The 13946-nt window shown below is 39.7% G+C and overlaps 1 protein-coding gene across 4 annotated transcripts in view; it reads left to right on the top strand.

The window, feature by feature from the left end:
- grid1a (glutamate receptor, ionotropic, delta 1a) overlaps positions 1–13946 on the top strand; it is a 301759-nt gene that overhangs the window by 262680 nt on the left and 25133 nt on the right. For all 4 annotated transcript variants that reach the window (XM_064317444.1, XM_064317441.1, XM_064317442.1 and 1 more), the window contains 2 exons: positions 2863–3024; positions 4505–4624. In XM_064317444.1, the coding sequence (XP_064173514.1) occupies positions 2863–3024; positions 4505–4624 (282 nt within the window). The remainder of the gene's footprint in view (positions 1–2862; positions 3025–4504; positions 4625–13946) is intronic.

Genomic DNA, 13946 nt, shown 5'->3' with positions numbered 1-13946 from the left:
CTATTTAGTTGATGAAAGAACATATGGTTGCAGTTTCAACATCGGAACAGCTGTGACAAATAATGAGTGTTCATTTCGGCACAATCTATTTCAATTTCTGCATCTCGACATATTCAATAAATCAGATTTTATATTTGAAAGCTAACCTCCCCCCTCCCCCTCAAATGATACCTGAGACACATGCAAAATATGTCATAAGCATAGGCATATGCTTCCACTGCTAAAATGTAAAAAAAAAAAAAAAAAAACTAACCACATTTGTACTAACCCTGACTTTCTGTAGGCCCTGGTGAGTCTCCACCTTCATGACTTTTCCATAGGCCATCTAGAACTGGGTGTGGTGCGCGTGCATGTGAAGATGGAGGCTTGAATGTGCCACTTCCTTCTCTAGTCAGGTCTGTTAACACATAATGAGTGAAGGGGCTTTGTGCTCCACACATGTAATAGCCCACATATACTGTACATCCGCCTGTCTGATCCAGCACATTCATTCAGATGATATACTGTACAGCCGGGCCTGCGTATTAGAGGGGCAGGAAGATGGATGTGATCGGCTGTTCCTTCTGTGTGGGATCCCATCACGCGGCTTCACGCATCGGGGCCAAGAGCCGGCTTTAAACGCTCTAATATGGCTTTGCATAATTTCTGTGATTGTTGGATATAAAAAAAGATGGAAAACAAAGTTCACATTTAAGCTTCTTTGCTTGGCAATCAAAAAATGAAAGCGGGTTTGTAGTCATAACTTCATATACAGGTAAAAATAAAGGAATACATTTGAGGATTTATCTATCCTAGGAATGGATATGGAGGCGTGTTATCTTTTCTAGATCTGATTCATTTGACTTCTGCTCTTGATGAACTTATCAATGAATAATTCCCCTGTTTGAATAATTTTACTTAGAGGAAACAAAAACCTGCATGCACACAGCCGTCCAGAAATGTTCTACCCCTGGCTTTTAAACAAAGAGAAACCTTTGGCACCCTGAGAGAGATCGCAGGTCTCTTTATGTAACAAGCACTATTAAAAGAGCTGTGTAATCCATGTCATATATGACTCTTTGTTAAGATACCTATTTTTGCTACACATGGGCGTCAGACACTCCCTGTATATACCTTGGTAGTTTATGCACAGCTTGTAGCATCTGTGTGTATTTTGTATGCACTTTGACTGCAACTGCAGCCTGCACCACTGCCATCACCAAGGTGCTACATCGACCAGTGACATCCACGCTGTTGATCAATGAAATTTTCAGCAGACAGGAACTGAATACAGATTTTGTAAGGAAAGGAAGCCAGACAGTAAATGGGGTCAGCCAATGTACTAGACTGGAACAGACACCCATACCCCCTCCCCCATTCTTATCTCTGACAGAGAAACACAGATTTTTCCTTCTGTCTTTACATAGATCTATTACTCACCCAAATGTGTTTGTCACTTAGTACCGACTGTGAATTAAACAACATAGACTTTTGCTCAGTATAAGGGAAGATATATCTCTCTTTGTGCTTTGATGGCATTTGTCATAAGAATGTGGAATGCATCATTCCCACAGGTTGCTGTTCATGCATGGGAAAATATCGTTTAAGTGTAGGCCTGGTAGAACACCATCATGGAAGATTCTCATCGTTTGGTGATATCCATGGGTCAATAGACTTAAGGCAATCATGGAATGCAAATGAATTGCAACCAAGTACTAAATATTACAACTATATTTAAGATTTTGTTAATTTGTCTAATTATTTTTTAAGAAGGGATGTAATTCCTGCACGGTTCGCCTGGAATGTGCCCGCAAATTAAAGCCAAGAACCTGCATTTTAACCTCATATTCATTGTTGATTTTTAAACCCAATGTGCTGGAATACAGAGCCAAAACAACAAAAAATTGTGTTACTGTCAAAATACGTATGGACTGCACTGTATATTCCACCATATGCTGTTTCTCTTTCATTAATGAATGCTGATGTCCCCACTGCCATCACATGAGTCACTGCCGTTTAAGCTTTGTGTTTGCTTGATGGGTGTCACATATCGTGTGGCAGGCTTTAGGCTTGGTGTCCACTGTTCATCCATCCATTACATGATTCCAGATTCCAGCCCTGGAGGCCCTGAGTGCCTGCAGGTTTAACTCCAGTCCTGCAGGGCCACAGTGTCTCTGTCTTTTGTGGTTGCCTTTCAATCAGCAGTCATTTTAGGCCTTGGAAACAAAGTGTGAGGACTCCTTAGCCAATCAGTAACTTAAATGAATCAATAATGTGCTATAACACAAAACCTGCAGACACTGTGTCCCTGCAGGACTGGAGTCTGACACCCCTGTCTCAAAATGTGTGAACCTAGCTACTGTGCCAACTCATTCCAGACTTGAATGGCATGCTTGCAATCAGCAGATTTCCCAAAATTAGTTATAGATTAAGTTGGTTTAATGTTGTGACACGGTGTTGCTGCTCTTTTGTGGGATGAGTACAGCAAACAAGATGATCAGAGCTGGAACAGCAGTTGCCGAAGAAAGAAGGGCTCAGAAAGAAAGTCACGATGTCTCTTTCAGGATCCACAGATCTACTCCCAAGAGAAGTGTCTCTTTATAAACGCCTGGAAACTGAGCCTTTATATAGCCCCACTGATGAGGGAGCAGTTAGCTGCGACTGCCATGATTCACAATAAACTGGTGCTGCCACCCTGGTTTTGAGTAGGTTTGACTCTATCCATTGTCCTGGAACCCTGTTAAGCAGGTGTGGTGCTGAATGGACAGCGCCCTGTTAGGTAAAGGAACAGCCCTCTATTCTCCTGTTCTTCCCCCATTACGCCTTACCATTCAGTTTTGATTTTGTGAAGGTGAATGCTCCTGTGTTTCCAACTGCCTCCAGGTATCCAACCTGTACCTGTACGACAGCGTGCTGATGCTGGCCAACGCCTTCTACAGGAAGCTGGAGGACAGGAAGTGGCACAGCATGGCCAGTCTGAACTGCATGAGGAAGTCCACCAAGCCTTGGAATGGGGGGTGGTCCATGCTGGACACCATCCAGAAGGTAGGACATTCAGGGATGGATGGAATATAATGGTTAGGGAAAGGGAAGTATAATGGTTAGTGATATGTCTCTGCTTTTGTCTCAGTGGTTGCAGGTTTGATACCCAAGGAGGCACTGCTGTTGTCCCCTTTGGCTTGTGATATTCTTGTGAATACATGATTAAGACATACAATACTGACCCAATACAACATTTACATGTAACAGAATGAAATAGCCCACTCAGCAAATGGTGCTCAGGTTTAGAATGGCATAGTGACAAACTCTGTAAGAGCACGGAAATGCACATTGTGGCACTGCTGACTGTGGCAGCGAATCCCACAGGGTGAGGTGTAATTGGCTACAGTGCTGCCTATGGGGGAGTGTCCAGTTGGAAAACCTACTCCACTGACTGGTCAGGCACCTGCAGTCAGCTCAGTCAGCTGCATAGCCTTCGGACTCTAGGTGTAGCAGCTTGGCTGGTGGAGAAGAGAAGCTGACTCCATGTATTTCTGAGGGCTCTTGAAGACTTAGAGAATGTGTTGTGGGGAGGGGAAAGGTTCACTGACTGGCTGCTCCGTACTGTGGAGAGACATGCGTGTGACTCTGGAAAGGAACATGGAAATCACAACAAAGTATAAATGAAGTAAGACATCAAAACGGAAATGACATCCATTACCTCCCTCTGAAGAGCTGTTTTGCATTTTTAATATTTTCTGTAGCTTGCAAAAAAAATTTAAATGACATGGATGGAATTCATTACTGCTATGAATAACTGTCTATGCAATGCTATATTAATACAAAAAGCTAAGTATAAGTGGCTAGACCAGCCAGTCTTAGGTCCTCAAGCTTAAGAATTATTTTGCATTTTAAATTTAGAGGACTTTATTCAGTTGCAACCCATTATTTGCATAGAAATGAACCACTCTATGAGTTGCTTTTTTTTAAGGATAGGTTGTCATACCAAAATGGCAGCAAATATGTGTACAGACAGGTAATAATTTAACTTGCTTTCCGGTGATTTGTACACAACACAGCATAACAGATAATGAACCGATTTGCACTATTTTTCATATAGATGTGCCTTTGTCCATAAAGGAAAGAAACCGTATAATATAATGTTTTCAGGCTTATCTGAAGCAGAGAATGGCAGCTTTCCCAAATGAAAATCTTACTCTTAGTTTCTCTTTCTAAAACTAACAAAAAAGATTTGTGTTTCATGGTGACCATGAGCTCTTGTGGGATGCTGTTTTAAAGTTCACTCAGCAACCGTTTGTGTAAAGTTGATTCCTTGTGGGCATGCAAGCAGTGCCTTCCTAAACAACTCTGAGCCATTTCTGCATCCAGGTCCACATGGACGGCTTGCTTATTTATTTTCCATTTCAGTAAAAGTGGTGCTTGAAACTTATCGCATGAGGACACTGAGATGTATATGCCTTGTCCTGGTGGTGGGTACTGGTAGCTCTGTTATGACATGGAAAACCACATGATGACACGCCCACAGGGTCGGATCACCGGGCTGACCGGGATGATGGATTTCCGTGACGACGGCGCCAATCCTCACGTGCAGTTTGAGATCCTGGGGACCAGTTTCAGTGAGACTTTTGGAAAGGATGTCAAGCGGGTTAGTACAGTTGCATTGTGATTGTATGTATGTGTATGTGTATGTGTGTGTGTGTGTTTGAGAGAGAGAGAGAGAGAGAGAGAAGATGCGGTCATGCCTGTGTGTATATATTCTCATGTTTTCTAGTCAATGACATGATGGGAAATAATGAAATGTACATGCATGCTTAGTGGTACAATGGCTGCTGAGTAGTAATGAATATTTAATCACCAGGCATCCTAAGTTGAATTATGAACCTGATTTATCATAATATTTCCATTAAGATCTGCCGGTCTATGTCATTTTGCACCACACAGAAGAAAATACTGGCCTGTTCAAATGGGTTGCACACATTTAAATCCCTTGATGGGAACGACAGCTAATGGCATGTTAAACACGTTGAGTTGTTGTTCACTTTATTAGTGTGCCTGCTACTGCTGCTGTCAAATTGTATGTTATTGAAGAAATGAAAAGAGAAAACTTCAGTCTACCCTACCACATTCAGTCTGCCCTACCAGATGTGAATGCCCATGACGACAGACACAGGCTGTTCGGGTCATTAGGTTTTTTTTTTTTTTTTTTGCACCAGCTTATCTGCGCAAATGTGATATAGCAGAGTAGTTTTCGGATCTTGATCTCCGGAGTGTTGACTGCTCTGACCTGTCTCTGTATCTTTTCTTCCTCCTCTGTTCTCTCCATCTCAGTCTTTTATTCATTTCTGTCTGCTCAATAGCCCTCCGTGTCAGACATTATACATAACAAAGACTGAAATGCTGTTTGCAGCTTTCCTCGCTCAGACCACACTAAGCATCTCCTCCCTCCATTAAACTCCTCCACTCGTACTGTTTGCGAAAAAAGCAATACTTACCACGAACCGATTAACTTGAGTTTACCGTTAATTTGATTCTTAGTAGTGTGTAGGATCCGTGCAGCTCTGAAGTGCCGTGTCTGCACAACTCAACAGCATGAACGCGTAAATAATTAATCACTCATGCTGCCGGCAGCCCTGGTAGAAACTGCGGGCTAGACCGACTGGCTTTGACATCTTTAGTGTACCGCCACGGAACTTCCCATATCTTGGCGCAGCAGCCACGCAGGGGTTAAGGAGCTGCCTCGTTTATCTCGCGGCCCTTGTATAAAAATAAACCGTTTGTTCCGTGAATTATTCTCTCGCGAAATAAACCATTTAGTATTCAAGAGGACCGCGCATTTTTAACGCGGCGTCCGCTTGAAGAGGAGAAGAGAACAGCACCGCGCGTTTTTAAAACTGTTTGTTTCGGCGATTTACCCCAGGGACGCTGGGGTAACAGCGAAACTGTTTAACGCAGATGCAGCCTCTCCTCCGGCTGAGCGTAAGGGAAGTGACACTGCGCCAGCCAGAGACACGTAGACAAGACACAACATGCTAAGAATGGCAGAGGCTTCTTGCTGCCGATTAAATATCTGATGGCAAGCGGGAGGCTAATCTGGCTCTGTCTGACAGCACGATAAAGCCAGTGGCTTGTGGGAATGCCAGTGTGACAGACAGCTGCTGGGCGGAGTCTCCTTTACTCTATTAAGGGAGATAGGGTTCCTGCAGAGAGTGATTCAGAAGAAGGTGGCTGTTTATCTGAAACCTTTGAGCCCAGAAAGGCCCTGCTTGAGCCCCCTGTGCTACTTGGCCTTCACTGTTACGCAGACACAGGTAGTACCCCTGCTCAGGTACCTAGCTGGAGGGAAAGAGAGGGATGCTGAGCCTGGCATCAGTGTTATAACATCTGGATGTGTCAGTCCGCGCATGCCCTCAGAACCATTACATATTATGTGATGTCAATAACATTGTTGAAAAAATGGTCAGTGGGAGCACAGAACAATACTGCTATCCATTGACTGAAATCATGTGACAATCATTCCTTTTTTAAATAATGACCAGAGCAGCAATAAACACCTTAATGGTGTATTTGCTCACATGTGGAAAGATTTGCATTTTCAGTTGTTTGTGAGTATATAGCGTAGTTACATTATAGCTATTGTTTAATGAATCGTCATTCTAAGTGATATAGAATGTTCTCGACAAAAAACAACGTTTTAATTTTTAGTTTTGTTTAGGGAATTCAAATAAGAATGACACATTACTTTTGTTCATCATGGCAGTGCTTTCTGACATACATTGACATCTTAGTCAGATCTGAAGAGAAAATAGTCCTTGGATTACTGACAGGACATGTGACATTCAGATTTCCTTTGACCGACTCGCAGCTGAAAAAATCTACCCATCGGAATGATATTAAAACACGGAAACTATATGACTGCACTGCTGTGCATGTACCTTCATACACATGATGAATCATTCTCTGATGCTGTGATTCCATGATGCTTTTATTTTATAACTCACTCTCTCTGTTTGAACAGACATAATAATAATAATAATTATTATTATTATCAACATCACAATCATGATCATAATCATAATAACAATGGAATCTAGAGTTATTAATCTGTTAAGGATATAATTTGTAGCTGCATATTTGTTGCTAGCAGCTTGTAGCACATGCACAAAAAACACAAGAGAATAAGAAAGAAGTCATAGACATTATCACCTGTTTTCTACCTCAACTTTACTATTAGTTGTAGAAAAGAGCAAAAATATTACATAAAGATGATGTGTTGTGTGCCCAAGGATTACAGCTGCAAGTCTAAGAAAAACACCTGAACTTTGTGTACAAAATAATTAGTGTCATTAGTGTCACAAAGGCATTTAAAGTTTAGCTGGTAAGAACTAATGCTAATTAGAGTCACTGGGAGCCAAGTACTATTGAGGGTACTTTTGTTTTTGCTGCTGCAAAGATGGAAGTTTCACTTGAGGATTTTTTATTATTATTTTCCTCCCCCTAAGGAAAATTTTAGTTTTAATTTCCTTCACTTTGCATGCTGCAAACAGTCAACACAGCTCTTTCTGTGACTTTCTGGTTACCAGACATCTGTGCTTTATTGTATACAATTTCACAGTGAAAGCTCCAGGGACTTCTGGAGAATTATTTGCAGCAGAAACATGATCTTCTTTTAACTTGATTGAGTCACTGGTGGAACTCCTTAAGTGAAACATTTACAGCATATTCATGTAATTAAAAATGAATGCAATAATAATAATAATAATAATAATAATAATAACAATCATAATAATAATGAGATGACTATATGTGTATTGAATTCCAGCAAATATGTTTTAAAAAAAAATTAAAATAAATCAATGACTTTGCACAGATAATGTATACATTTGCATAAAAATTATTTTCTTCCAGAAGTTGACCAGTTGTATCTGGAAGATATTCAGAAGATGAGAATCTAATGTTAAAAGAAGTGAGCACTGAATGAAAAAATGAAACGGAGGTAATTTGTTGCACACAATAAAATACTCGTTTTATTGCATTTCTTGACACATCGACCTCAGCTGTTTACCAGCCATCAACGTCTCATTGCCTTTTTTCAGACCTCTGTACTTAAGTTCTCTCTCAGTAATCCAAGCAGTACACCTTTAGAATGGTGCATTCAGGGAGACTGTGGAGTGTGTTTGGAGGGAGCCTTACTCAACCCTTGTACTGATCCCACCGTGTGGCCAGGGGGTTTAATTACCCAGCACAGTGCTTTCTGCACTGTGACCCCCATCTTGTATCTGTGGCCCTCTCTGCTTTTCCTCTCTGAGAGAAGTTGTGGTGTGCATAAAGAGGCTGGACTGTCTGCTCTCCTTGTTCTTTTTTCCTTTAAAAAAAATAACGTTGATATGTTTAATCAACAGTTCCACGTGGAGCTCTTTACATATTGAAAAATGTTATTGGTGAATCAGCGCTCATTATGTTCTAATATTGGCTGTCCAAAAAGGTTTCAGTAGCTTTCCTCATTAGTCTGTAGATGAGGATTCTGCCAGAAATGCAACAAATCATAAAACAAACCACTTTCTGTTCTGCTCATTTCGGAAAATGTATTTGAAAACATGTATTGATCGTGTAAACAAGCCCGGGAGAATGCTGAGCCAGCATCCTGTGCAGATGGCTGCCGTTAGTCAGTGGCTTAACTTTGACCTGCAAATAAATGCTAGTGCTAATTTTTTTTCCATTTAAATTTTTCAACCAGTTTGTCACTTGCTAATCTTGTCAGACTATGTTTGTTTAAATTAAATTTACTTGCATTTATTTGTGAGTCATTTAAGTTTTTTATTCGGGCTTGTGTACCGTGTATTAAAATATATCTTTCATCTATTGCATTGTGGGAATACTTCTCCAAGAAAACTATCTACTGTAGCTACATAGTTGCCTCACAATATGTGCTTTTTTGTCCTGCACTTTGTCTAGAGCATTCCTCTGAAAGGACAGCCGCTCATAAAGAAAATGGCATATGAAAAACAAGGAGTGGTATGATTTAGTGCCAATTGACTGTGCACTGTCCCTGTGCACAGCTGCTGTACTGAGTACTGAAGAGAGAGGGGCCCCTAATCCAGCTCTTACACTGTGTACTGGAAAGAGAGGGGCCCTAATCCAGCTCTTACACTGTGTACTGGAAAGAGAGGGGCCCTAATCCAGCTCTTACACTGTGTACTGGAAAGAGAGGGGCCCTAATCCAGCTCTTACACTGTGTACTGGAAAGAGAGGGGCCCTAATCCAGCTCTTACACTGTGTACTGGAAAGAGAGGGGCCCTAATCCAGCTCTTACACTGTGTACTGGAAAGAGAGGGGCCCTAATCCAGCTCTTACACTGTGTACTGGAGGGAGAGAGAGGGGGGCCCCTAATCCAGCTCTTACACTGTGAAGAGAAAAACCGCTGGTCATATCACTGTCCCCTCCCTGAAGGGTTCCTCCTCTTGATCACATTTATCCTCTACTTTGCCCCCTCAGTGGGGGAATGAGCTCCCCAATGCAGTCAGGACAGCAGAGCCACTGCCCATATTCTGCCACAGACTGGAAATGCACACATGTAAACTACACCTTGGCTCACCTAATGCTGAACTCGGAACATATAGAGTGGGTTTAATAGCCCTGCCTATACTAATGCTAAAACTACATCTAATACATGTGCTGTCTAATTATACTGCATTCTTTACTTAACTTTTTCACATACTGTGGCATCAAATTGTTTGTTGTAAGATAGATTTACTGCTACTATTGGTTCTGAAATTTGTAACCTGGCATCAGCAATATCAATTGCCTAAACCTGACTGTTTTAATTTATGTAAATCTCTCTGGATAAGAGTGACTGAACTACTTGTATGCAAATGTAAGCATATGACAGGGGTAGATCTGAGTTCAGGTTGAAGAGCAGAACGTGGGTGTTTGTGTTTCTGTGGTAATGAGTCATGGCTGTTTCCTTCTCTGCCCTACCGGCAGAGCTGTTTCTTGCTCACCAAGCAGAAGCCTGCACTAGAGAGACATGAGACCCGTTTACTAATGTTTATACGATGCTAAATAAAAACCACCATTAATGTTCAACGCCTACCTGTTGCTCACCCGGACAATAAACTGCACTGTATCTGTGTAACCAGCAGGGGGAGGTACCCTTGCTACTGTGGTACCCTTGAGCAGACATTTTATCCAGAAAATATCCAGCTGTATGAAAGAGTAGTGAATTTAAGATGTCAAGTTCTTACATGTCCTGTTGCCTATACTTGTCCACAGGATAGTTTACATGCCTGTGGAAAATGAGTTACACACAAACATGCAAATAGCGCACGTTTTAAATATACATGACAATGGATTTAAAAATAACCCAGAATGTATAATTGCATAGTTATTAATACATCATCATTTTATGTTGAAAAGTCAAATGAAACAGACTTTTTTTAATTTTTTACATTTTTTAATAAATAAATAAATAAATAAACCCAACTGATGTATTCTCAGGGCTGACAATGATGACTTTGGGGACGACATAAATATGTTACTTTGAAAGGAAAGCTTCTAGCTTTTATACCCTATAGGTTCTCTCCCAAAAGTCCTTAATCAGGACATTTCTTATAAAATTTAGTATTATTGATTTGATATTTGATGGTTTTCTGTCTCTGTATTAAAGTTTTATATATGTATTTCAACATTTGCATATTTTTCCTTGATTTAGCTATATTTGTGTAATTTGTGGTATGTGTTGGTTTTATTATGATATGCCTATATCCTCATTTAAAGGATCATAAAAAATATATACTTATGGAACAAAGGGTTTATGATTGCTTGTATTCATGATGATAGATTATATGTCTAGTCTGTATAATTATGATCCCTGAGCATAGACAGCCTTGCCTGACCCCACCTCTTCTCTGTTAACATGTGGCATGCCTTATGGTATATACATATGGAGGTATACACATTTTATGAAATCTGCGCAAGCAAAGGTCCACACGGGATCAAAACATTGTTTAATAACAGTCCGTATCGAATTCCAGTGTGCAGATTCTGCTAGATTGTTCCAAGGATACAGATTCATTGGAATACATCCTACAAAAGGAGGCTGCTCAACTGAAGGCCAGAGAACTGCACTTAATATTTCATAAAGCTATCAGCCTTCAAAGTTCAGCGCTGTTCCCCTGATGAAATCTAGGGGTCTCAAAATAGCTTGTGGAGCTATTGTATAAGGTAGCTTTTCATGTTTGCCCTTTCTTTACTCACTGATGAGTTCGTGAATGAATGCTTTAGCACCAGGCGACACGAGATCGAACTGGTTATGCCGATTCCAGATGTTATTTCCGCTGAGAATGCTACATGGCAGGTGTTTAGAAATAATATTATTTATATTATTTTTTAATTTGTTTATCAAGAAATGAAGATAAATAAAATTGACTGTGCATTATAACAGTGCCTACATTTCTACACAAGTGGATGGGATCAGGCAACAGGAAAAAGTGGTGTGTAATTTGTATACACACTGCATTCTGACCCAGGAGCATAACAGAAACATAACCTGCTGCCGCTTTAGAAACACATTTTCTATGTGTTATATGTTATATTATCCAGAACCAGGCAGAGGGATAATATAACAGTGGAGAACATCGCTGTTCATCTCAAGTGTTGTATCGCCAAGGCCTATTTATAATCAATATGTGAAATATCAATCTAGCAACAAAAAAAAAAAAAACACTTTTTATTTTATTCTTAACAAAAGAAAGTACCACGAGGCAGATCTTTACACAGAGAGATCTGTAGCATTTTAAAGGAAGTCCAAAAAGAAAGGACATTTAAGGGGGCTTAGGTGAAAAGTTTAGTTATAATTGCTTATTTGAATAGCATCTGAATTTACAATATTGCACATATACCCTGACCTTCTTTTGCACTTAGCCCTGTCGCACTTAGCCCTGTAGAAATAATGTAACGTTTTGTTTTGGTCTTTGCAATAGAAATTTGCCACCAGAAGTAATTTTATCTCATGGAGGTCATGGGTCTCAGGAAATTAAGTGATGCCAAAAACATAGTGAACTTTTTTTTTTTTCTTTTTCAAACAAAAAGCATGAAATATGAGCTGGGGAAAAAAAAGCATTGAATAGTAGGAAAATGAAACCATTTCCATAAAAAGGAAAATGTACTGCTCTGTTGTGAAACTATTTAAAAACCTACAGGGGTTTGTGTGAGAGATAATAAAAAATGTTTTCAAGCAATTCATTATGGAGTGTGAATCTGGTCCCAACTGTTTGTATTTTTAAGGCAGAGTAAGTACATTAAATGGGATGCTGCTGGGATGCCCATCTACCACAAGCTTAGGCTGTCAGTAACACTCATCAGGCCCATAGATAGCAGGAATAGCAGGGAGCAGTTTGGTGGTCTGATCAGACATTATTGGAAGTCGTTTTTGGGTTATTGTTGTGTCTGCCATTGGATTTGAATGTGCTCAGATTGATTTTCATTGATTTATTCAATTTGAAGGGGAAAAAAATTGTGAATTTTGAGGTTCCTGACAACTGCATTTAAAGGGAGGAAGGATGTTCACAAAGTGCTTGCTTTGACATGTTTATTGTAAGAACATATTTTAATAGAACTATTGATTAGGTTTATGATTTTTATAGTGTATCGCAAAAATCATTGTCTGACATTATTTGCGTATTAGCATTAACTGGTTTCTAAGCAGGTTTCTGATCATCTAAAATCTGTCAGTGAAAATTTAACACCTCGTTTTACTAACCCTGATTCTCATCCACCCAAAATGTAGTCATGAGACCTCTTAAACAAGTATTTGTTCCACTCTACTCTCGGTTAAAATTGTGTTCTTTATTTTACATTAAATAGAACAGAGCTGTTTTTCTCCCTCTTTATGTGTGTTTTTCGCTAATAACTGAAAACTTTCTAAGTAGTAATGGCATTGCAATTATCTTTGATTTAACATAATCTCATTGTGAATAACCTGAAATTAATCAAAGGAAAATCATTCTAAATACATTTTAAAATGAAGTTCACATTGCCAATTCATATTGAGGACCTTATGTGCATTTAATCATTCTTACAAAAAAGAAAAGAAAAAGAACTCATTTGAATCCTATTACCTTAGTGATATTCATTATCATTTGTGCTTCAGTACTGCTGTTGAATTTTACTCTTGGGGGTTGCGATATGACAGAAATTAGTTTTCGGCAGAGAACCTTGCATAATGTATTGAACAGACAGTAAATGACAAAGTCAGACATGCTGTAATGTAACTTTCGAGTCATTTTAATTCAGAAAAAGCAGAAAGAGTAAATATCCCTTTGCTGATATGTTTAGGTGCAAATAAAACACCCAGCATCCCAGTTACACTGCACGGCTTGTATTGTGAATTGTGAAACATGTATAGAGATTCTACACCTTAGGATAAGATTAGCTCCAGACATGAAGTAATGGACTATATCATTTCATTTTAGCTGCAATCCTGTTGTATAAGACAAATTCAGGGACAAACTGTCGGCTAATGCAGCAGTTGTTATGCACGCCCTAATCTACATGTCAAATCATAAAAATGATATGATAAATGACTTTTTGTTTCATTGCGATGATTAATGTTTTGTTTTTTTTAAAACCAAACAGCTTTTGACTGCAAGAGAATTGTTGTTTGTCACAATTATAATCTTGGCAGGTCCTCATCGTCCTTGGTAGTTAAGTCAGAAGTCATGATGGTACAGATCTAAATGACATTTTTTATCATGTTTATATCACATATCATGAATTGCTTTATATTTCTATGCAGATTCACTGTATCTTTCAGTTTCTGTAGAATGCACGAGTGAAATGACTGAGCTGTTCCACTGTGACTGGCAGATTCATGGCTTACAGACACACAGGGGATCCCCAATGTCCAGCCAATATGGCTGCCTCTAATCATGTCAGTGGACCTGTGTTCAGCTCTGCAGTGTATTTCAGTG

This window comes from Anguilla rostrata, chromosome 18 (genome assembly GCF_018555375.3).
Source record: "Anguilla rostrata isolate EN2019 chromosome 18, ASM1855537v3, whole genome shotgun sequence".
Taxonomy (NCBI): Eukaryota; Metazoa; Chordata; class Actinopteri; order Anguilliformes; family Anguillidae; genus Anguilla; species Anguilla rostrata.
This window is presented reverse-complemented; position numbering and strand designations above follow the sequence as displayed.